This window comes from Physeter macrocephalus, chromosome 18 (assembly GCF_002837175.3).
Source record: "Physeter macrocephalus isolate SW-GA chromosome 18, ASM283717v5, whole genome shotgun sequence".
Classification (NCBI taxonomy): domain Eukaryota; kingdom Metazoa; phylum Chordata; class Mammalia; order Artiodactyla; family Physeteridae; genus Physeter; species Physeter macrocephalus.
In genome coordinates this window covers 56,157,591-56,182,569 of record NC_041231.1, presented here as the reverse complement: position 1 = coordinate 56,182,569, position 24,979 = coordinate 56,157,591, and the positions used below count along the sequence as shown (strand labels likewise).

The 24,979-nt window shown below is 48.6% G+C and overlaps 1 protein-coding gene across 2 annotated transcripts in view; it reads left to right on the top strand.

Annotated features, from left to right (window-relative positions):
- The window catches only part of CMTM7 (CKLF like MARVEL transmembrane domain containing 7), a 44,975-nt gene extending 20,569 nt beyond the window's left edge, over positions 1-24,406 (top strand). The window contains exons 2-5 of one of the 2 annotated variants that reach the window (XM_024116529.3): positions 14,741-14,914; positions 19,381-19,479; positions 22,200-22,281; positions 23,828-24,406. In XM_024116529.3, coding sequence (XP_023972297.1) covers positions 14,741-14,914; positions 19,381-19,479; positions 22,200-22,281; positions 23,828-23,841 — 369 coding nt within the window. In that variant the 3' untranslated portion in view covers positions 23,842-24,406. The remainder of the gene's footprint in view (positions 1-14,740; positions 14,915-19,380; positions 19,480-22,199; positions 22,282-23,827) is intronic. The other variant, XM_024116530.3, reaches the window with a different exon arrangement.
- The last annotated feature ends 573 nt before the right edge of the window (positions 24,407-24,979 follow it).

Below are 24,979 nucleotides of genomic sequence, written 5' to 3'. Positions count from 1 at the left end.
CAGGCTCAGCGGCCATGGCTCACGGGCCCAGCCGCTCCGCGGCATGTGGGGTCCTCCCGGACCGGGGCACGAACCCGTGTCCCTGCATTGGCAGGCGGACTCTCAACCACTGCGCCACCAGGGAAGCCCCATACATTGATTTTCAAATGTTGAACCAGCCATGCATTCCTGGGACAAACTTTAGTTAATTCTTGAGCGTTTATGTTTTTTTATAGATTGTTGGATTCAATATGCCAATATTTTGTTGAGGGTTTTGATAGCCTGGAAAGAGTTGATCCAGCAGCTTACTAATGACCCAGCCCACTTCCAGACCTTCTCTTTTGAGACATTCACATACTGATAAGCCAGCGCGGGTTGTTCTGAATCCTTGTCTCTCATTCCTCTTCCTGTGGTTGCTGCTCTTTTGGGCTTTACCTGTGTCTCACTTCTGCCCACATGTTAGAACAGCATAACGTAGTGAAACTCAATTCAGAAACAGGATGTAAAAAGAAGCATTTGAGTCCAGATCCAAGGTGATTTGTCTCGCCTTACTGAGGTCCTGCTCCGTGCCCGGCCCCCGTGCAGCCCTGGAGGGACAGTGTATTTGTGCTGCATTTATCTGAGGGGTCTGGTTCCCTCTTAGCAGGTGCACGAGAGGGGGCTTTGTTTAGGATGAACTTTATGTTCATGTCTCTGTCCTTCCTGCTTCCTCCACAGGCATCTAGACCAGGGCAGAGGCAGGGCTGCTCCGTGGGGACCGAAAGGCCCTGTGTCTTACCACCAGGCAGCTCTTACAGCAGCCAGGAGGCTCAGGGTGACCCTGCAGGCCTGCTGAGGGAAAGTGTAGGGAGGGGCCAGGTTCCAGCCTGACCGGTTATTTTGTAAGTGAAGGTCAAGGGGGTGGGGAACTTTCTGAAGGAAAGTCTTTGTTTTCACCGGGCACACAGGTGACTCGAAAGTGAGAGAGCAAAGGAGAGCAAGGCATCAGAGAAGGGCCTGCTTTGGGGAGTGATGTCACTGAAGCTAGGGGCGCAGGTCACAGTAACTGTGCCTTTGAACCGAGGACATGGTGGCTGGAGAGGGAAGAAGACAGGGGCTAGGTGTCCATGCCAGCCCCATGGTCTTGTCCTCTCTGGGGAGTTGTTCTCTAGAATTGGGCCAGAGGGCAAGAGAGGGGGCACTGGTGGCCCGCAGGAGGGGGAGGCCTGGCACATTTTTCTTTCATGAGTGGCTTTGTGCCAAGGTCTGGACAGATGGGGCTGCCAGCTCATTTGGAGCCTGTGGTCAGCAGTCTGAGGAATCCGAGGCAGCCCCCTCCCGAATGGGCTCGCAGGGGCAGTTTCCTGTTGGCCTCTGCCTGCTGTGATGCGGGGGCTGCTCCCCACGTCACCCCCAAGGGTCCCTGGAACATCTGTGCCACCTGCCGTCCTCCTGCCACCCACCTTCCCTACCCATTCCTCTGGCTGTTTCTCTGATTCTAGTCCTTGTCCCCCTGCAAGGATGGACACAGCCTCCTCCTCACTGACCCCGCACTCCTTCTCCCCCATCTCCACTAGATTCGTTTTCCAAGCCTGCAGTTCTGTTGTGGTTCTTCCCTGCTCAGTAACCTTCACTGGCTCCCCATTGCCTACCCGGAATGTCTACTTCCTCAGCCTGGAATCGGATGCCCCCCCACCCCCCCAGCCCCTGCCAGCTTTGTTCCTGTCACGCACATGTGCGGTTTGCCTGCAATGGAGAACAGCTCACCTGTCCCCAAATACGCCCCGTGCTTTTCCACCCCTCGCCTTCCCATCAGGTTCCCTCAGCTGAAAGCCTCCTTTTCCCTTCCCTGTGTGTTCAGATCCTGCCTCCCGTGGGTCCACACTGGGCCACACCCGCTCTTCACAGAGGACATCCCTGGCCTTCCTCTCCTCCAGCATCCTTCCTCACAGATGGTTCCTCCCTGATGGCATTCGTCCCCTGTTTTCTTTTTAGATACCTGTGTCCGGGTCTGAGGCTCCTCGCCCTTTGGGCAGCATGGGTGTCTAAGCTGTCCTTACGTTGTGCTCATCTCCTGGTGACAACTCGCTGCACTTAGATGAACCACCATTTAAGTGCTGCTCTGTACTAAGAGCTTCTCAAACATCATCCTGTTTACTCTTCCCAAAATACCTCTGCAAGGACTTTTTAAAAATTAATTAATTTATTTTTGGCTGCGTTGGGTCTTCATTGCTGTGCGCAGGCTTTCTCTGGTTGGGGCGAGCAGGGGCTACTCTTTGTTGCGGGGAGCAGGCTTCTCATCACGGTGGCTTGTTGCAGAGCAGGGCTCTAGGTGCACAAGCTTCAGTAGTTGTGGCACGCGGACTCAGTAGTTGTGGCTTGCGGGCTCTAGAGTGCAGGCTCAGTAGTCACGGCCAGCCCCTGCCAGCTTTGTTCCTGTCACGCACATGTGCGGTTTGCCTGCAATGGAGAACAGCTCACCTGTCCCCAAATACGCCCCGTGCTTTTCCACCCCTCGCCTTCCCATCAGGTTCCCTCAGCTGAAAGCCTCCTTTTCCCTTCCCTGTGTGTTCAGATCCTGCCTCCCGTGGGTCCACACTGGGCCACACCCGCTCTTCACAGAGGACATCCCTGGCCTTCCTCTCCTCCAGCATCCTTCCTCACAGATGGTTCCTCCCTGATGGCATTCGTCCCCTGTTTTCTTTTTAGATACCTGTGTCCGGGTCTGAGGCTCCTCGCCCTTTGGGCAGCATGGGTGTCTAAGCTGTCCTTACGTTGTGCTCATCTCCTGGTGACAACTCGCTGCACTTAGATGAACCACCATTTAAGTGCTGCTCTGTACTAAGAGCTTCTCAAACATCATCCTGTTTACTCTTCCCAAAATACCTCTGCAAGGACTTTTTAAAAATTAATTTATTTTTGGCTGCGTTGGGTCTTCATTGCTGTGCGCAGGCTTTCTCTGGTTGGGGCGAGCAGGGGCTACTCTTTGTTGCGGGGAGCAGGCTTCTCATCACGGTGGCTTGTTGCAGAGCAGGGCTCTAGGTGCACAAGCTTCAGTAGTTGTGGCACGCGGACTCAGTAGTTGTGGCTTGCGGGCTCTAGAGTGCAGGCTCAGTAGTCACGGTGCACAGGCTTAGTCGCTTCGCGGCATGTGGGATCTTCCCGGACCAGGCTCAAACCCGTGTCCCCTGCATTGGTAGGCGGATTCTTAACCACTGCACCACCAGGGAAGCCCTATCCCCATTTTAAAGATGAGGAAACTGAGGCCCAGAGATGTTAACTGGACCATTAGTAATTGTGTTTGTTAAGTGACTATTTGACCTATCATGGTTGCTGGCCGTGCTTTACTGTTCTCCTTCAGCCTCACTCATTCTGATTGGAGGCAGCCTTTGGCCAACACTCAGGCGTCCTTCTCCACTCCTCACAGGATACCAGACAACAATCATGCATCCTTAACCACTGTGGTTTTCCATCAGTGACACATGCTTACAATCCTTTAATGGTTCTTAGGTACTTGCTTTGTCATTTTTTATCCCAGACTAATTTCTTTTTCCCCCAGGCTGGCACTGATTTGGCATCATGCTGCCTGGGTTTTTAATCAAGGTATCCCACACCCACATTCTCTAATTCAGCAGGCACTTACTTCTGGCACGTGCCCAGGGCTGGATACCAGACCTCCTGCTGGGGCTGGCCGCACAGCTTCTTCAAATAATTACTTCCCCAGGATCTGGCTAAAGTACTGAGTGGCATAACCCTTTCTTCTGCATCAAGGTTTCTGTAGGGTTGTCTTTGGCAAAGTGGAAACCAGTGTAGCCTTGTGTCCCTCAGCAGGGCTGGGAACATGGTTAGGACTCAATAAATAATCACTGAATAAATAATTTATTCTTCTTTCCACTTTAAAAACTGGGGTTGCCTGAATGGGAAACCAGGGAAATTCTGAAAACAGATGCATCGGTTAGCTTTTGCTGCGTGGCAAACAGTCGTAAAATCTTGGTGGCATCAACAATGAGTGTTTGTTGCTCACATGACGGAGGTCAGCTGGGGTTGACCCTGCTAATCATGACCCAGGCTGGCTTCCATGTCTCGAGGTTAGCTTCTAGTCTGATCTGAGCTGGGTTCAGCTGGAGTAACTGGGTTCAGCACTACCCACGTGTCTGTCACCCTCTGGGAGCAGCAGCCTAGCAGCTTGAGTCTCATGACATGGTGGGAGGTGACGTTGTCACAGAGCTCATGGTGGGCAGTACCCGCTCCCCAGACTCAAGGTGCTGCCTGTGCTCAGCTCTGTGTAGACAGTTGCCGCCCTGAATTTAAAGAAAATCAATGCGTAGATGTATTTGGTAGGAGGATCTTCTTTTCAAGTGAAATCTTACCAGGAAGCATAAATAAGTGGTTCTCACCAGCTGAGCCACTTGGGGTGGGCCGAGAGGATGCTAAGGCAGCCGTCCTGGGCTCCTGCTTTTCCCTCTTAGATGCCACGGCTGCAGGGAAGCCCAGACTGAGAGCTCGAGGATGTAGCCTCTGACTGTCACTGGCATTTTTCATTTTTCTCAGTCGAACCCGGAGCCTCCAGGCCCAGCAGTTTTTGCCCCATCAGAGCCTCTCGTCGAGGACGATCCAGGACAAGCATCCTCTCGGATGCGATGTGGGACGGAGGTGGGGATCTATCGAGCCATGCTCCGCCGTCCCCTTTACAGCGGCTTCGTTATGTAATAGTCAGCAACAAGGTTCTCGGAGGCGACAGCTGCCTTCCAGCTGAGCTGCCCCAAGATCATCTCCGCAGAGGGGACGTGTCTAAGCCAGAGTGCCAGGTGCGAGACGCAGATGTGATCTCTCACCTGGGCCCACCACTGCCCTCTGAGCGGACCTCAACTTCCCCTTGCAAAGAATCAAAACACGAAACCCAGAACAATGCATATGCAACTTTCAAAACAGACCAAGCGGGACGTTTTTTTTTGTTTAAGCGCCTGCTCCAGCTACTGTGCTTGCACAGCAAATCACGCGCAAGGTTAGTAGCTATAAAACAGCCACTTATTACGCTCACAGAGTCCGTGGGTCAGGAGCTTGGGCAGGATGCAGTGAACAGGGCTTGTCTTTGCTCCAGGATGACTGGGCTGCATCTGGGAGACCTCGAGAGCTGGGGCCGGAATGACTGAAGACTAGCTTTCTCACGTGTGGTGGTTGATACTGGCTGGTGACCAGCCCTCAGCTGGGGTTTTGGCCAGACACCCACCCGTGGCCTCACCAAGTGACCTCTGGTGGGAGAGTTCCAGGGGTGTGTCTGTAGATGGGGGGGCCACAGGGAAGCTATGTCGGGGCCCCTAACCCAGCCGTGGGAGGCCTGCCATGTCAATCCCACCACATTCCAGGTGGTGCCAAGGCTGCCCAGATTCAAGGGGAGCGGATGGATTCTGCTTCTTGGTGGGCAGAAGCAAGGTTCTGGAAGGGCACAGGAGCCTGGAAATGTTGCTGTGGCCGTTTTTGGAAAACATAGCCACAGCGTGCTAACCGGGCGTCGGATGTTCCTTTCACCCTGCACTGCTGAGGCCGAGGGAATCAGAATATCTGGTTGCAGAGAGTTTAAGCGTCTTGTGCAGCCCGGTCCGGTCCCATCCCGTCTCCTACCCCAGGCCACTGAGTCCTCAGGGCAAGCTTTACAGTTAAAGCTTTGCTGATGAAGTCATCTGCCCAGTCCCACAGCCTGGGGAAAAAAAACATAAAAGAGGCGGGAAGCAGGGTACTGGGTTAAGAACCACATTTGGGAACCAGATGGAAAAGACTGAATCCCATCTCTGTGCAAAGAGCTCTATGGCCTGGGTCAGGCACCTCTCCACATCTGTTTCCTCATCTGTAGAAAGGGAGTCATAATAGCACAACCCTGTGCCGGGCATGTGGGAGGTACCTAATGAGTAGTAGCCATTCGTGAGAATAATCATCATTATATCAGCGCTTTGTAAAAAGCTCATGTCCCAGCAAGGGCTGTGGACCCTGCCCCTGCTCCCCCTGGTCCTGGAGAAGATTCTCGGCAGTCACCCTCTTTTATTTTATTTTTATTATTCATCAGGGAACCTCTGAGAAACACTAGCTCCTACTCTGAGTCAGACCCTGGCTGCACACAGGGGTCTTATCATCTGATTTTATCCTGATCTTAGAATCTTAAAAAAGCGCATTTAATGTATTTTATATGTTTCCCCCTGTTCTAAATTAATATTGTGTTTCCTCCATTGAAAACCCACCACTGGGGAATTCCCTGGCAGTCCAATGGTTAGGACTCAGCGCTTTCACTGCCGAGGCCCAGGTTCAGTCCCTGGTTGGGGAACTAAGATTCTGCAAGACTAGAGGCCAAACAAAAAAACAAAAAAAAAAAAAAAAAAAAACCCACCACTGTTTCAATAGGATAATTTACTAGAGATGGTATTACTGGGTCAAAGGATGTGCATTTTGGGCAGGGGGTAGGAGTTTATTAATTAATTTATATTTATTTTTGCTGTGTTGGGTCTTTGTTTCTGTGCAAGGGCTTTCTCTAGTTGTGGCAAGCGGGGGCCACTCTTCATCGCGGTGCGCCGGCCTCTCACTATCGCGGCCTCTCTTATTGCGGAGCACAGGCTCCAGGCACGCAGGCTCAGTAGTTGTGGCTCACGGGCTCAGTTGCTCCGCAGCATGTGGGATCCTCCCAGACCAGGGCTCGAACCCGTGTCCCCTGCATTAGCAGGCAGATTCTCAACCACTGCGCCACCAGGGAAGCCCCCAACTCCTCTTTTCCCCCTCCCTCCTGCCTCAGTCTTATAATGATCCTGATGCTGAAAGTTTGGCCTCTGTGCACTGGTGCCGACTCAAATCTTGGAGACATTGGGTGAAGTAGAAAAGAATAGCTTTATTGCTTTGCCAGGCAAACGGGGACACAGTGGGCTCCAGCCCCCAAAAACTACGTGTCCCCCCCCATATTATTTTTAACAGCTTTATTGAGGCATAATGTACATATTGTAAAAGCTACTCGTTTTAAGCATACTATTAAGTGATTTTGAGTAAACTGACAGGGTTGTGCAGCCATCACCGTAATCCAATTTTAGAACATTTCCATCATCCCCCAAAGACCCCTCATGCCCACTTGCTCCCATATTATTGTGAAGCAGCTCCTATACTATGTTTTGGCTCATCCATAAATATTTCAGGGTGTGCCTCAATTGCTGGGCACTCCATCTGCTTGTTGTGGTGGCCCCTGCTAAGGCAGCCCCCCTCCTGCTTGTGCCCCCAAAGCAAACCCCTGCATCCAGTGCTGCCTCCTGTAATCTGAGAGCCAAGGGGACGTGATTGCGGAGAAGAGGCTGCAGTCCACCCACAGGCCATGTTTACTACGGGGTCCCGGTGAGAATCCAGTTTCACCCCAAATGCAGTTCTGCACACGTCACTGAAGGCCTCCTCTGTGCTGGGCCCTGGGGGTATAGCAGGGAATTCGCTCTGGGCCCTGCCTGTGTGCCCACAGCTGACCCATCTCCAATGAGGAACGCAGTGGCCAGCAGTGGCCTCGGCTGGGGTGGCCAGCTTGTCAAAGCATCATTCTGGCCTGATCCACACCTGAACGTGTGCATGTGTATTTTGCACAGCTTCCCTGGTGACCCCTTGCTTCTGGGGTTAAAGCTCGCAGTTGTTTCAGATGCACAGGAGAACCGCAAACGTACTGGTCTCCTCCCGCGCGTAAAAGGTAGGGCCTGTCCAGGGCTATCCTTTTTCCTTTCTCTATTCCCCTCTCAGCACGAGGCAGCAGGAGCGTGGCCTTGCCCAGTGCCTGGAACGTGGAAGGCCTCAGGGGTGCACCGTAAACTGTATTCATTCATTCCAGCCACAAATAACTATGGAGAACCCATGCACCATTCAGGGTTCCTGGCTCTGGGGCAGCAGCAGTGAGCAAAACAGATCAAAGCCCCCATCATCAGGGGGCTTATGTTCGGGGGGTGACAACAAAAATAAACAGGTGAAATAACACAGCTTGCTGGGGCTCTAAAGCAGAATAACCGGGTGAGGAGAGACTACAAATGATAAAATACTTAATCTTTTTAAAAAGCAGAGTATAAAACTGTATATAGCATGTAATCCAATCTTCAAAAAGGAAAAATAATACATATGTGCTCATAACATCCATACGTGGAAAGAAATACCCCAAAATACCAGGGGTGGTGGTTATCTCTGAGAAGTGGGATTATGGGTGATTTTTGTTTTCTTAAATAGACACCTGTATGAATTAACTTTTTTTTTTTTTTTTTTTTTTTTTTGTGGTACGCGGGCCTCTCACTGCCGTGGCCTCTCCCGTTGCGGAGCACAGGCTCCGGACGCGCAGGCCCAGCGGCCATGGCTCACGGGCCCAGCCGCTCCGCGGCATATGGGATCCTCCCAGACCGGGACGCGAACCCGGTTCCCCTGCATCGGCAGGCGGACGCGCAACCACTGCGCCACCAGGGAAGCCCTGAATTAACTTTCTATACTGAATAAGTATTGATTATGTAATTAGAGTAACCCTATTGTTTGAGCAGGACGCTTGACATGACCGCCATTTTTAACGGGCCCACCTTTCTGAGTTGGAGCCCGAGAGCCCTTCCTCCGAGTGTGTGGGACTCTGAATCAGGGTAGGATTCCCTTCTTTTATCCGGGGTCCCACAGGCTGTTCCGTGCTCACCCCTAGTGGGAACTGGACAGAGAGTTCAAGCCCTTGGCTGAAAACAGAGGCGAGAGCCAGGAAACGGTCCTGGAGAGAAACAAGCAGGTCCTATAGGCAGGGCAGCATCACGGTGGGGAGCAAGGACATGGAGTTGCATGCCGGGGGCCCAGCTGGCTCTACTTCCCTGCTGTGTGACTTTCAGCAAGTCACTTAACCTCTCTGTGCCTCATTTTCCTTGTAAAATGATGACAGTAGTATTTACCTTCTAGGACTGTTGTGAGGATGAACTTGGTTAAAAATTGTAGAGCACTTAGCCCTGGGCCTGGGTATAGTAAGTGCTCACGAAGGGCTGTCCTTTGTGGAGCATCAAGTCAAGGAGGGCCAGTGCGACAGAAAGGAAATCCACGTGTGCAACAAGAGACTGGGTGGCAGCTAGGCATCCTGCAGGGCAGCCCGCCACAACAGTGCATCCTCCTGGTCAGTGTCAGTGGTGCCGAGGTTGAGAGACCCTGAGTCCAGTGAAGCCGCAGCTGATTAAAAGGAAAGGGTAGGTCTGTATATGTGCCATTAAAGAGCTCCAAGACGTGTCATAAAGTGCGTTTTACAACTTGACATGTGATCTTTGTAATACAAGGAAGCAAAATAAGTGAATTTTAATAACCGATGAATAATCCTTTGGCACGTGGCTGTTCATGAGATTGCACGGGGCCATTTCCTGGTTCCTAGAGGGGGCTTCACCAGCAGACAGGTGCATCTCCCCACGTCCCAGGGCAGAGCTCAGCCACAGCTAGAACACTGCAGTCTCCTGCCTGCCTGCCCGCTGGCAAGCAGAGTCACTAGGGGCCTGCTTCCATCTACAAATGCAGTTTCCCATCACTGCATCATCATCCACATCTCTGACTTTTTGAACAAGCTTGGCTTTCATCTCCTGGGCTTTTCCAGAAAAGCCTCAGAGTTGGTCTGAGGCCTTTTGATGCTGCCTTTTATCAGTTACTTTCCCTCCTCCTGCCTGTCTCTCTCACTGAGACATTATTCCAAGGTCAGAATAAGAACCCTGCGAGAGGGTAGGGTGGGTGACCTGCTGGCATCCAGCCCCGGGCTCTCAAACAAAGGTGTCTGGTGCCATCTGCAGCCAGACACAGGCACACTCAGTGCCCCCAGACGTGGCAGGGCATCGGGGGACAGGCCTGCCGAGGGAATGTCCCTGGGCACAGGCAGCCGGGACCCTGAGACCACCAGAGGTCATCTCCTGAGCACTGCCTCTGGAGGCTTCTCCAGAACTTGTCCATCTTAGACTTCAAAATTCCATTTCCTCCTTGAGGGACACCCACCCAGGCCTGGGCCTGCCGCCTGGCACCTGGCCGTGGACTTAGGGACCAGCCTGTTTTAGTTCCAAAATTCCCAGGGGACGATCATCTCTTTCAGGTAATGTTCAGTGTGCTTCGTCTCCTGTGAAATTGAAACACACTGCTGCTTTCACAAAAATTATCTCTTCTTTCTGGTAAGAATTCTGATAGCATGGAGTCAGAAAGGACGCAGTTTGAGGGAGAGGAAGTGGTTTCTAGTCTGAGGGAAAGCCAGTGGCTGTACACAGCGCCATGGGGCGTCTGTGAGACCCGGCTTTGAGTTGAGGGTTCTTGCAACATGACTTTTAAACCCCTGGACATTTATGTTAGATACCTTATTTTCAACTTCCATGACAGTTCATTATAAAAGAACAGACCTGGGGCTTCCCTGATGGTCCAGTGGTTAAGACTCCAGGCACTTCCACTGCAGGGGGCATGGGTTTGATCCCTGGTCAGGGCACTAAGATCCTACAGGCCGCGCAGTGAGGCCAAAAAAAATAATAATAATAATAAACGAACAGACCTTTATGAGAGGAGCTAGGAAGCACCCAGAGAAACAAGTGAGTCCTTTTAGGTAGTATCACATTGACGTTACTCTAAACAGAACCAGGACTTCCTTGGTGGTCCAGTGGGTAAGACTCCGTGCTCCCAAATGCAGGGGGCTCGGGTTCGATCCCGCATGTGTGCTGCAACTAAGAAATCTGCATGCCGCAACTAAAAGATCCCACATGCCGCAACGAGGATCCCGAGGGCCTCGGCGAAGACCCAGCACAGCCAAAAACTAATAATAAATTTTTTATAAGAAATAAATGAATAAACAGAACCGTATGTGTCTTCCAAAAGCCTTCTTCACTTCAGTTTCTCTGAATTCAGGCTTTTCTCACTGAGAACAAGAAAAGGTCCTAATAGATAAACAACAGTGTCCTCCTGTACAGCACAGGGAACTATATTCAATGTCTTGTAATATTGAATAATAGGAAAAGAATCTGAAAAAGAACATATATGTATAACTGATATATATATATATACACACACGTACACACACGTACACACACACACACATATAACTGAATTATTTTGCTGTGCACCTGAAACTAACACAACATCGTACATCAACTCTACTTCAAATGTTTAAAACGGGTGGGAGAAGAAGAGGTCCTGAGAGGGCTGGTTGCAGGGGGCGGTGCAGTCGTCCACATCCCAGGCCTTTTCTCTCCGTTGTCTGTCCTTCTGCTTCACCTGCTGCCCCCTGAGTATTGATCTAGAGGATTCAGGGCACTTGCAGAGGTTACCCACTGGCCCTGGAGGAGTTCTTGAAAAGTTTAGAGTCAGTCAAGTCTCTCTCTTTTTCTTAAGTGCACTAGCTAAGATGCTGGCTCGCTAAAGTAGTAACAAATGACTCCTTCGGCAAAAAGGACACTTTTGGTAGTGTGCACAAGTACACACCATCCGCTGTCCAAACGAGATTGTCCAAAATTGGGCTCTGCTGGAGAAGAGCACGTGGTAGGCGGCCTGAGACCCAGGGGTCAGAATTCAGGAAGTCTTATTTCACCGTCAGATTTCCCAGAGAGGTCTGAGACAGTTTGGGGTAGAGCAATAATGTACTTCCTGCTGCACGGCGCTCAGCCCCGGGGCTCAGAGGGGAAGACCTGCCCAGGCCCCTTTCGTTGGTTGGGGAAACTCCCACCCACGTGTCTGCAGACTTTGTCACAGAGGAAGACTTACAAAAATTATTCTAATCTTTGAATTGGGTGCAAAATAGTTTCTCCACCTAGAAGTCCACTGCATAATCCTGGGTTATTTGCATTTTAAGGCAGGCCTTGAATTAAATTGCCCCAGTGTGTGTGAGAGGGTCAGTGCAAGGCTGGGGAGAACCCCCAGACTCCCCAGAGAGACGAGGCCTGGAAATGGGGGCTTATAGGGCTGCAGAGCTCTGACCATCATGCATACTCCTGAGTGAAGCAAAGCCTCCCTTTGAGGCTTTAAAACAACCTCAAGGTGTGAATCATTGTATCACTGTGGCCGGCTGGCTGGAGAGGAACTGAAAAAATGAAAACCCTCATGCTGCTCATTAGCAAAGGGAAATACGCAAATGTTGAGGGTCCCTGTGTGTCAGGGCCACACTCTTCTGCTTTGATCTGTTAAGCAGAACACTCTTCACGCCCACTTTAGGCTCAAGCTGAGTGTTCTTTGCTAGCTGGTGTCCCTGTACCCAAGGACCTTGGTAGAATGCTAGCAATGAGGGGCTTTGGAAAATAGAGTTTTTAGCGTTAGCCACTTTAACCAGCGTTAGATCCATTTCGTGATCTAATTCTCATTGTAGACTCAATTTTCTACAGCGGGGTTTCTCCACAGTAGGACAGTAGTTTGAAGGCACTTGAGGCCAGATAGTTCTGTATTACGGGGCCTGTCCTGTGCATTGTGGAGGGTGGGTAGCATCCCCCCTGCAACGGTGACAACCAGGAATGTCTCCAGACATTGCCAAATGTCCCATAGGACACGAAATCACACACACACACTCCCTTGGAGAATCACCGTTCTGTAGGAAAGAGGCAGTGTGAAATATTTAACCTTTGTCCTAAATTAGTTGTGCTTTTAAAATAGACCCTGAGACTTTACATACATTTAACACCTGCGTGTTATTGGTTTATCCCCTGTGTGGGGTGAACAAGACTTTGTTCTCTGTGAGTGGCCTTCCCAGAAACTCAGAATCTTCTCTCCCCTCTTCCAGTCTGTCCTTCCATGGTATTCTTATGTTGCTAATAATTGACCTGATCTGTTCATTCATTACTAGGTCATTCGTTTATTAATTCTGCACCCTCATTCATTCATGTAACAATATACTTAGCAAGCTCTCACCGCAGGCCCAGCGGGGAGCAAGCACCACCTTGTAGCCAGGATTCCCACACATGTGATGGCACATCCGCCTTCCTCAGGTCGTTTGTGGTGAGGGCTCACAGTTTTTGGAAGGCAAAGCTGCATCTGACATGGAGGAACAGGATCCCTGGAATCAGACAGACTGAGGTTCAAATCGTGCCTCCGCAGCTTACAGTGGACATAGCCTTAAGCTAATTATGGAGGCTTGTGTGCCTCCATTTCCCCTTATGAGCATGGGGTGATCTTGTTGACCTGGCAGAGTTGTGGGGAGTCTCAAGGAGATCATGTACATCAAGCATCAGTAAGTGGTAACGATGAGGAAAATCGTAAATTTTCTATGGTAGGACAAACAAACAGAAAAAAACAAACAAAAACAGCAACAACAAATGACATGCCCCCTTTGTGGTAGGCCTTACCCCATGGGCAGCGTGCATCTGCATTACACATTAACCAGACCTCCTCAGAGCAAGAGGGTGAGATCAACCTTTGAGAAAAAGCTGGCCCCTTTCTTCACATGCCAGCGTTGTAATTCTATGATTAATATATTTCTTTTTCTAATATATATATCTAATATATAATATATCTCTTATAGGAGATAATATATATCTCCTATAAGGGGTTGCATTGACTAAAAAGTTTGTCTCTACATGCATAATCGAAAAAAAAAAAAACACTTGAGGAACTGTGTACACAATGCTAACCTGTCAATATGATACATAATCTCTTTATCTCAAAAATATATAAAACTGTGGGACTTTCCTGGTGGCGCAGTGGTTAAGAATCCACCTGCCAATGCAGGGGACACAGGTTCGAGCCCTGGTCTGGGATGATCCCACATGCTGTGGAGCAACTAAGCCCGTGCGCCACAACTAGTGAGCCTGCGCACCTAGAGCCCATGCTCCGCAACAAGAGAAGCCACCGCGGTGAGAAGCCCACGCAGTGCAACGAAGAGTAGCCCCCACTCGCCGCAACTAGAGAAAGCCCGTGGGCAGCAACAAAGACCCAACGCAGCCAAAAATAAATAAATAAATTTATTAAAAATATATATGTATAGGGCTTCCCTGGTGGCGCAGTGGTTGAGTGTCCGCCTGCTGATGCGGGGGACACGGGTTTGTGCCCCGGTCCAGGAAGGTCCCACATGCCATGGAGCGGCTGGGCCCGTGAGCCATGGCCGCTGAGCCTGCGCGTCCGGAGCCTGTGCTCTGCAACAGGAGAGGCCACAACAGTGAGAGGCCCACATACAGAAAAGAAAAAAAAAAAAAAAAATATATATATATATATATATGTATATATATATAACTGCATTTCTAACTCCTGATCAATGGAGCAGTTCTCAGAGCTTCTGATAATCTGTTTCCCAGGTTATAGTCCTCAGTCTGGCTCGAATAAAATTCTCTTTTCTTTCTTCTTAGCTTGCTGGTTATTTGATTTTTCGTTGACAGTAACTTACTGGCTGCCAGCTGGTAGGTTATACGTATGAACTGACATTTTGGTGGGTCGAAAACAGTCAAATATTGGCAACTTCCTTCAGTTCAACCTAACATGGAAACCTGGGGTTCAATATCACGCTGACTCCGTGGAGGTCCAGCACATAAGGGAGGTGGTCCTGCCTGGTTATTTCCAGAATTCCTGCCCTCTCCCTGAGGATGCATCCTGCCAGCACATGGACCTCAGAGAACAGAGAGAACAGACCACTCCCTGCCGTCCTTAGCATTCACAATGGCTTGTGTTTCAAAAGCTTGTACTGTGGGAAATTGCACTGTTCCAGCCAATTTGTGATGGGGTAACCTGGACTGTGGCAGTTCCTCAGTTCCCTGTGGTTGTTTGTGTTTCTGTTGTTTTGTTGTTCGTTCCCTGGGTGCCCATCTTGGGTGGGCATTTCTCTGATGTCTCTGTGTTCACGTCCCAGGTCTCGCTGCTGATTGCCTTCATCTGCGTGAGGAGCTCTCTGTGGACCAGCTACAGTGCCTACAGCTACTTTGAAGTGGTCACCATTTGCAACTTGATCATGATTCTCGCCTTTTACCTGGTCCACCTCTTCCGCCTGTACCGCGTGCTCACCTGTATCAGCTGGCCCCTGTCGGTAAGGGAGTGGCCGGGCCTGCTCTCGGTCTGCATGAGTCAGGATGCTGGCTGGGCACTGAGACCTGATGGAGTCCTTCCTGTCTGCCTACCCCGCCTCCTGCACCATCCTTGGCTGCTTCAGCTCTGAATTTCCCACTGTTGGGTGGATGTCTGTGCCTCATGTCCCACTGGTTTCTAAAACTCACCACTGGTTTCTAAAACTCACCTTCCAGCTACAAGAAGGCTGTGCCTCTCACCTCAGTGCTTGTTTTCTCAAGTGACAGAAAATGGGCTGTGTGTGTGTGTGACATGGAGGAGGAACATGGAAGGAAGAAGCTGATAGGGGTGATGGGTATTTACACTGTGTGAGTATTGATAAGATTTGTCAGCTAAAGTGGACTGGCAGAGTCTGAGGAAACATGTCAGAAGTTGCTAGGGTTTTTTCTTCCCACTATATTCTTTTAAAAAACAGCTTTATTGATATATAATTCACATGTCATTACAATTACCCATTGAAGTGTACAATTCAGTGAATTTTAGTGTATTCCCAGAGTTGTGTAACCATTACCTCCGTCATTTTTAGAATGTTTTCATCACCTCAAAAAGAAACCCTGTACCCTTTAGCTGTTACCTTCTATCCCTCATCACCTCCAGCCCTGAGCAACTACTAATTGGCTTCCTGCCTCTGTAACTTTTCCTATTCTGGACATTTCATATAAATGGACTCATATATTTGGTTTTCTGTGACTAGCTTCTTTCATTTAATAGAGTGTTTTCATGGTTTATCTATGTTGTAGCATATATCAGTACTTCATTTCTTTTTATAGCTGATATTCCATGGAAAGGATATACCACATTTTGTTAATTCATTCATCATTGATGGACATGTGGCAATTATGAATTTCCACCTTTTGGCAATTATGAATCATGCTGCTATGAACATTTAGTGTACAAATTTTGTGTGTGGACATATTTTCATTTTGCTTGGGAATATACCTAAGAGTAGAATTGCTGGGTCACATGGTAACTATGTTTAATTGTTTGAGGAACTGCCAGACTGTTTTCCAAAGTGGACGTACCACTTTACATTCCTAGCAGCAGTGTATAAAGGTTCTAATTTTTCCACATCCTTGTCAACTCTTGTTATTTCCGACTTCGAGATTTTATTCTAGTGAGTGTGAAGTTACAGCTTGTGGTTTTGATTTGCATTTCTCTGATGACTAACGATGTTAGTCATCTTTTCATGTACTTTTTGGCCATTTGTATATTTTCTTTAGAGAAATGTCTTTTCAGATCCTTTGCCAATTTTTTTATTAGGTTGTCTTTTTATTACTGAGTTGTAAGAGTTCTTTGTATATTCTAGTTAAATGTCCTTTATCAGATCTTTTCTCCCATAATTTTTTCTTTTTCTTTTCTTTTTGTCTTTACTTTCTTGATAGTATCTGTTAAAGGACAAGTTTTTTATTTCGATGAAATCTAATTTATATTTTTCTCTTGTTGTTTATGGTTTTGGTATAATATCTAAAAAGCCATTGCCAATTCAAGATCATGAAGATTCACCTCTGTGTTTTCTTTTAAGCCTTCTATACTTTTAGCTCTTACATTTAGGTGTTTGATCCATTTTGAGTTAATTTTTGCATATAGTATGAAGCAAGGATTCAGTTTCATTCTTTTGCATGTGAATATCCTGTTGTCCCAGTTATCTGTTGGGAAGGCTATTCTTTCTCCCACTGAGTGGTCTTGGCAGCTTGTTGAAAATGAGTTGGCCATAAATGCATGGATTTATTTCTGGACTCTCTTGCACTGATCTTACTATACTATCTTGATCACTATGGATTTGCAGTAAGTTTTGAAATTAGGAAGTGTGAGTCTTCCCATTTGTCCTTTTTCTCAGGATTGTTTTGGATTTTTGCCATTCCGTATGAACTTTAGAATCAGCTTTTCAGTTTCTACAAAGAAGTCAGCTGGGATTCTAATACGAATTGCATTGAATCTGTAGATAAGTTTGGAGAGTATTACCATTTTAACAATATTAAGTCATGATCCATGAACATGGGAGGTTTTCCCATTTATTTAGATCTTTTAAAATTTCTTTCAACAATGTTTTGTAGTTTTCAGAGTATGAGTTTTATACTGTTTTTGTTTAGTGTGTTCCTAAGTATCTTATCCTTTTTGATACTATTTCAAATGTAATTATTAATTTCATTTTTGGAGTGTTCATCGTAAATGGATAGAAATACAATTGATTTCTGTATATTGATCTTGTAGCCTCAGTCTTGTTGAAAGCATTTATTAGACCTAATTGTTAGATTGTTAGTGGATTCCTTAGGATTTTCTATCTATAAGAGCATACCATCTGTGAATAGAGACAGTTTTACATTCCTTTCCAATCTAGATGCATTTTGCTTCATTTTCTTGGCTCATTGCAAGAAATTAGTTGAATGTTGCATTAAAGTGGCAAGAGCAGATATCATTATCTTGTTCCTGATTTTAGGAGGAAAGCACTCATCTTTTACCATTAAATATGATATTAGGTGAGGGTTTTGTAGGAGGTTTATCAAATAGAAGAAGTTACCTTCTAGTCCTACTTTGTTGAGTGTTTCCATCCTGAAAGAGTGTTAGAATCTGTCAAATGCTTTTTCTCTGTCTATTGAGATAGTCATGTAGGTTTTCCCCCCAGGATTCTATTAATATGGCATATTACATTGATTTTCACATGTGGAACTAACTTTGCATTCCTGGGATAAATTCTGATTGGCTGTGGTGTATAATTCAGTTTATGTGTAGCTGGATTTGGTTTGTTAGGATTTTTGCGTTTGTATTCATAAGATATATTATTGGTCTTTAGTTTTCCTGTGATGTCTTTGGTTTTGTTACCAGGGTAATATTGGCCTCATAGAATGATCTGGGAACTGTTCCGTTCTCTTGTGTTCTTCAGAAGAGTTTGGGAAGAGTTGGAATTGATTCTTCTCTAAATGTTTGGTAGAATTCTGCAGTGAAGCCACCTGGTCCTGAGCTTTTCTTGTGGGTAGTGTTTTTATTATTAATTCAAATTCCACTTATTATAAATTTTATTCAGATTATTCTTGCTTGAGTCATTTTCAGTAGCATGTCTTTCTAGGAATATCTCCATTTCATCTAAGTTATCTAACTTATTGGCATATGATTGATCATAGTATTCTTTTAAAATTCTTTTTATCTCTGTAACACCAGTAGCGATGTCCCCACTTTTATTTATTTATTTATTTTTGGCCGCACCTCTTTGCTTGTGGGATCTTAGTTTCAAGACCAGGGATTGAACCCAGGCCCCAGCAGTGAAAGCACCGAGTCCTAACCGCTGGATCATCAGAGAATTCCCATCTGTCTTTCATTTCTGATTCTGGTCATTTGAATGTTTTTTTTTTCTTGATCAGTCTAGCTAAAGGTGTCTGTGTTTTGTTGACCTTTTCAACAAACCAACTATTGATTTCATTGATTTCCACTATTTTTCTTCCGTTCTCTGTATCATTCATTTCTGCTCCAATCTTTATTTCCTTCTTTAGAACTTCTTGCTTTAGGTTTAGTTTGCTTTCCTGTTTCCAGTGTCTTAAGGTAAAGGTTAGGTTATTAATTTGAAACCTTTCTTCATTTTTAATATAGGCCTTGACAGCTATAAATTTCTCTCTGGAGCACACCCCACTGTCAGTGGCCCTAAGCCCCAGTTCTCCTCTGATCTGGCGTTTGTGGGGAGGGGAAAGGATGAGGCGAAGCATTACTTTGTTGTCGAATGATAGAGGCCCCGCCTCATCCAGGGCCTACAAAGACCCCATTTTATCATGGAGAGTGAATGGGGCGGAAATGGATGCCCCTGTGGACCCAAGGGAAGCAAAGGCGGAGTCAGCCCTTCCTGCAGACCCCTCAGCAGTCTGGCCTGAGGGCACACTTCCAACAGAGAAGAAGAGGGAAGACAAAATGAGGACAGAACTGGGAGGACTTTTGTTCACAGAATGGTGAGACCCTCCAGGCAGCCACCAAAACCAGCACATTGCTAGCCCAGAACTTTCTCTGAAGCAGAAGCGAAGGCACACATCTTTTTAAGGGGCTTTGTGTCTCAGAGCTGGAGCTTTATTTAAACTCTCCATCCTTGGAGTTGGAAGCAGCTCATTTGCTTGTTAGTAGCTTTGGCCGGAGGTCAAGGTACCGTGGACAGATTGACCTCAGGAGTGGAGTGGTCCTTAGGGGACATCTCTCCTCACCCGAGAAGCATCCTTTCTCTTTGTCGCCTCTCTTCCTGCCTGCCTGGCGTCTTTTCTCTCTTGTGTGGCCTCATCCTGGCTAGCCTTCCTTTCTCATTGCCAGTGAGCTTCGCTGCTCCTGCCGGGGTGTTACAGGGAGAAGAGGAAGTGTCACTCCCTCCCCTCCACTCATGTCTCCTGACACCCAGGTGCCTCTGAGAATCAGGAGTGGAGCTCCCTACCCACTGCTCTGCTTTGTTTTTGCCCCCAGGAACTCCTGCACTATTTAATCGGTACCCTGCTGCTCCTAATCGCGTCCATCGTGGCAGCTTCCAAGAGTTACAGCCAGAGCCGACTGGTGGCTGGAGCGGTGAGGACATTCTCCGGGAAGTGGCAGGAGTGAATTCCTGTTTCGAATGCTCATTTTCTTCCTCTCAGGGCAGCAAAGGGGTTGTTCTCCGGGGCCTTTCTTTCTCAGAATCAGTCCGGACCTTGATCCACCAGCAGTGGTCTCCAAAGAGCCTTAAACTCGGGCCCACGGTGGAGGGTGTCAGAAGGTGGATGGGCAGGGCTGTTACAAACTCAAATGGTCCCAGCGGCCCAGGCCTCTTTCTCTTACAGCCACCCCTTAAATCAGGGGGCAAGTAGGTTTTAATCCTCATGTTCACTCTGGTCATTTGCTCATGGCTGTCTCAGCCCTGTCCAGGGAAAGGTTCTGAGGCCGTTTTCCAGCCCAGGGGAACATTATTGTGATTAGCTAGTGATAATCTGCCGTGAGTCCTAGCTTTGCCATTCCTGACTTTTAACAGTATTCAGGCCAGGAAATAACACTCCTTTACCTTTCAAAGGTGAAAATTGACCCATCTGCTAACCTGAATAGAAGTAGCATGGAAGTGGACAAAACATGGTGCTATGGGAGCTATATATATTTATCACACAGATACACATATATGTATATACATTTATTTTAAAAAGATCTATAGATTCCTGTCATCTGATTTCTGATTTAGCTAATTGTTTACAGTTTGGAAGTCTGTAGGCCAGAACTGATTTTGCCTCACTTCTCTTTTTTTTTTTTTTTTGGCGGTACGCGGGCCTCTCACTGTTGTGGCCTCTCCCGTTGCGGAGCACAGGCTCAGCGGCCATGGCTCACGGGCCCAGCCGCTCCATGGCATGTGGGATCTTCCCGGACGGGGGCACGAACCCGCGTCCCCTGCATCGGCAGGCGGACTCTCAACCACTGCGCCACCAGGGAAGCCCTTGCCTCACTTTTCAAATGAGTTTTAAGAAAAGCTCTCTGTGTGATAGTCACTCACTTCCACACGGTACCAAAATTCTCTTGACTTTGGGCCAAGAGTGGGTGAGTGCCTAGAATTCCACGGAGGGGTGGAGTCTGTATGGGGCAGAAGGTCACCGCGGAGGGGTGGCCAAACCCCTGAGCACTCGTTCCCCTTAAGCACCTTCCCCCCGTCCCCAGGCAGTTTCCAAGAAGAGGAATGGTTGCCCCCTGCCCAGCTGCAGGCAGGCTGGTGGAGTGGGGGACAGAAGAGCTTGGCGCCCGCTGTGTTTCAGGACCATGCGGGGAGATTCCCACTGGGTTTCCTCATTGAGGTGGCACATTACAATGTTAGCCCTGGAATCCCAATAAACCCCATTTGTCATACACAATCTCTGTGCCTAGGACCAAGCATGGGCCGGGCGAGGGGCCAGAGAAATGAAAAGACATGGTCCCTGCTGATGAGAAAGTGGTGATCTAGCTTAGGAGGCCAGGGCGCATGAAACAATTGGCACACAAGGCACTGTCATCCAGAAGAGCATTGTGTAGCCCTATAATAAACTGTTCAGTTATGCAGTGTGGACAGTTGGAGACTGGGATGGTGTATAATGTGCTAATTGTGCGGAACAGACAACGAGAGGCCAGGACAGGCTCTAATAGGCTGATTATGTGGTGCAGACAATTGGTACAAAAGGAGCCACGGCAGTGGACGGGGTCGGGGGTGGGGTGACGGGCAGCCATGTGTGGAAACCAGCAGCTAGGTTGGATAATCCTGCGCTTGGTCTGGCTGCTCCTGGGCCGTTCCTGCTGGACCTCGGGGAGCTCCCAGCCATGTACTTGGAGGGCCCGAGAACACCTGGGCAACAGGCAAGCAGAGGTGGACTCTGGGCTCAGATCTCTGGTCTGGCCCTTGCTGGCTCCACATTCCTGGGCTAAAGAGTTGACCTCCTGTCCCTGGTTTCTTGAGCTGAAAAATGAGGGGGGGAGGTAACAGCCGTGCCCACCTGGCAGAGCTTGTGCGGGTTCCTTTAAAGGGCTTAGAACACTTCCTGGTACGAAGTAAGTGCTCAGTCAGTGTTAGCTGCTGCAGCTGCCAGTGTTGTTGACAAGTCAGGAGAGGCTACAGGCTTCCAAGTTCCAGGCAAAGACACCTGAGTCCCTCCCTGCTTCTTGCTCCATCATTTCATGAGCCACCGTGAGGCCCTTTCGTTATCACAAATGAGGCGGCTGCTCTGGCCTAGGTGCTCACAGCTGAGCACAGAAAAGAAAGGAGCGCTGCCTGAACTTATTTCAGCCTAATGTTACTTAAATACGTGCAAACCTAATACTAGGTATTGGGGCCTCAGCTTCTGGCTCCGACACAGCTGTAAAGCCAGACAGACAGAAAGCCTTTATGGATGAAGTGCAGATGATGCTACCACACCAGGAAAATCCATTTGAACGTTAATGTGTTAAGAACCCAAATTAAAATGTACTGTTCCTCCTTTTTCTGTCTTATTAGCCCAGGATAATTAAAGTCCGGTGCCTTGGCCTCAGCTCAGTTGTAAACATAAACCCAAGCGTGGGCAGATCGTTGCCTAGATAAGAGGCGAGGGGTGGCGACCGGAGGCCTGTGTCCCAGCTGCGGGCCCGGCCGGGGCCCGGGCGTCACCTCCACACCTGAGCGAGGACAGGTGGCCGGGTCACTTGAGTCCCTGAGCTCCCTCCCAGCCACAGCTGGTATAGGAAACAGGCCCAGGGATGAACAGCAGAAAAGGCTGCCCGAGTGACTGCCCTTGGCCTGGGCACTTCCTGCCCCCTTTTCTCTCGTGCAGATCTTCGGTTTCCTGGCCACCTTCCTCTGCCTGGCGAGCGTGTGGCTGTCCTACAAGATCTCGTGCGTGACCCAGTCAACAGGTGAGTTCTGGTCTGAAGACAGATGACCAAGAAGGTCCCCTCTGCTCAGGAACGGGAGGACACAGGCTCTGGAGCTCGGCAGTAGGAAACCACCCTGCTGCAGAGGACCCTCTGCTCCGTCTTGTCTCCACAGCGCCCAGGGGCACCCTAACATCTACGTCTCTGATGGCCAAGCGTTTTCTTTCAATGAGTTTCCTAATGACAAAAATAAAATGTAGTACCTTTAGAAAATCGAAATAAGAAAAAGAAATTTTTAAAAATAAAAACCGTTATCACACTACCCAGAAATAGCACCTGCTGGGTGTCTGTCCCTCCTGCATTTCCTCTCTGAGTATACGTATAGAGAGATGTGCTTGTTTTGTTTGTTGGGCTGCCCCGTGCGGCTTGCAGGATCTTAGTTCCCCGACCAGGGAGCGAAACCATGCCCCCTGCAGTGGAAGCACGGAGTCTTAACCACTGGACCATCAGGGAAGTCCCAACACATGTGCATTTATTAAAGGATCAGAGTTCATGTATTATTTTGTAACGTCTTCTGCTCCTATCTAGCCTATCAGGCACTTTCCCCACATCATTAGGTGTCCTTCTCTGGCATCCTTCATGGCTCCACAGTGTTGCACTGGCTCCATTGCATGTCGGTGCCGTAGTTTACTTGTCTCCTATTTGGGGGCATTATGTTTTATTGTTTTTTGTTTTTTTTTAATTCTTTCCTACTAAACAGTGCTCTTGTAAATATATCCCTATACACACACTTAATATTTTTTCTTTAGAATAAATTTCTAGAAATAGAATTGCTGAAAGTCAAACCAGCTATTTCGGTTAATTTACTTCTTTCTTTGATCCAGCACTTCCTTTCTTTCTTCTTTTTCTTTGTTTTTTAAAAATATCGAAGCACCTTACCTTGCCCAGCAGAGAGGTTGCCACAGCAGTGCTTCAGTGTTAATGGTTCCACTGGCAAAAAGCTAACAGAAGGCTAGGTGAAAGGAGCCAGTCACCAAGGACCACGTATTGTAGGATTCCATTTAGGAAAAATGTCCAAAATAGACAAGTCCACAGAGACAGAGAGTAGGGTAGTGGTTGCTTAGGGCTGGCGGGAGGGGATACAGGGGTGACTGCGCATGCCTGTGGTGCTTGTTTTGGAAGTGATGAGAATGTTCTAAAGTTGGGGTAGCTGCACAATTCTGTGAATATAGTGCAAACGGCGAAATTCAACACTTTAAATGGGTGAACTGTATGGTCTATGAATTACACGTCTGTGAAGCTGTTTAAGAAAAAATGATGAAAAATTGCGAAAAAGTTAATAGGTAATGTCTAAAAGTAATCTATAAGTGTAAGTATACATATACTAGGTAAAATTACGGGGAAGAGCCAAAAGAAACAGCTGAAGAAGTTACAGTACCTCTGAGGAAGAGGCCTCGGGTGGGGAGGAGCAGGGAGAGGAATCATCATTCCCCCCGGCGGTGGTGCGGGCGGGGGGAGGCAGCGCATGCGCAGCCGTGGGGGAGCCTTGCCGGCCGAGCTCTGCCAACTCTGCCGCTTTCTTCCCCAGATGCCGCCGTCTGATGCCCTAACAGCCCGCCAGCCCTGTAGGAGGCGCTGCAGGACGTGTGACCCACGCGGATGGAGGGCCTTGAGCCGGCGGCCGCAGGAGAGACCGGGGTCTGGGTCCCCGGGCCTGTGGGTGCGGGACGGGCCCTTCCTCCGGCCCCTGAGCGGGTCCAGCCTCTGTCGCCAGCCTTCTTCACTTCCTTACAGAATATCCCTCCCCGTCCGGGAAAGAAAAGCAGCCTCCAGGGAAATCTGATCTCCCTCCTGCTTTAGAACCGCCTCAGTGACTGATGCCCCCCTCCCCGCCGTTAAGGTGAAGGGGTGGTTTTTGAATACTCCTGCGAACCCTTCCCCTCTCCCCAGCCCTCGGGGAGGGGCGCTGCCTTAAATCCTCTTGTGAAAACACAGCCACCTCCGAATTTATCTCGCTTGGAAATCTGGTCTTGAAGGTACCCTTTTTCTTAAAGTGAGGCTTATGGCAGCACCATGCGGTCAGCCTGTCCCCAAATAGGAGATCTTGGCTCCTTTCCTGTTGTTACCATTGTGTACGTGTTTGTGTGTTTTTAAATAAAATGTTGACTTGGCCAATTGCAGAAGGATTTCTTATTAAGTTAGAAGGCTGTGAAGTGAGCGCTACCTGGGGGCCCACTGGGTTTGTGCGCGCCACTGGAGGTAAGAGGATGCAGATGGTCCTGGCCTCTCAAGATTTGAGTATTTTCTTTCGTTTTTATAAATTATTTAATTTTGGTTGCTTTGGGTTTTTGTTGCTGGGTGCGGGCTTCCTCTAGTCGCGGAGAGCAGGGGCTACTCTAACATGCGGTGCGCGGGCCTCTCATTGCGGTGGCGTCTCGTTGGGGAGGACGGGCTCTAGGCGTGCGGGCTTCAGTAGTTGTGGCACACGGGCTTAGTTGCTCCGCGGCATGTGGGATCTTCCCAAACCAGGGCTCAAACCCGTGTCCCCTGCATTGGCACGCGGATTCTTAACCACTGCGCCACCAGGGAAGTCCTTGTGTATTTTCAAAGTAAATTGATATAAAGTGTGGAAGCCAGTACTGTTTACACAAGACTCAAAAGCAACACAGGCAGCCTTTAAAAAGAGGGCAGTTCTGACACATGCTACACCATGGATGGACCTTGAAGATATTATGTTAAG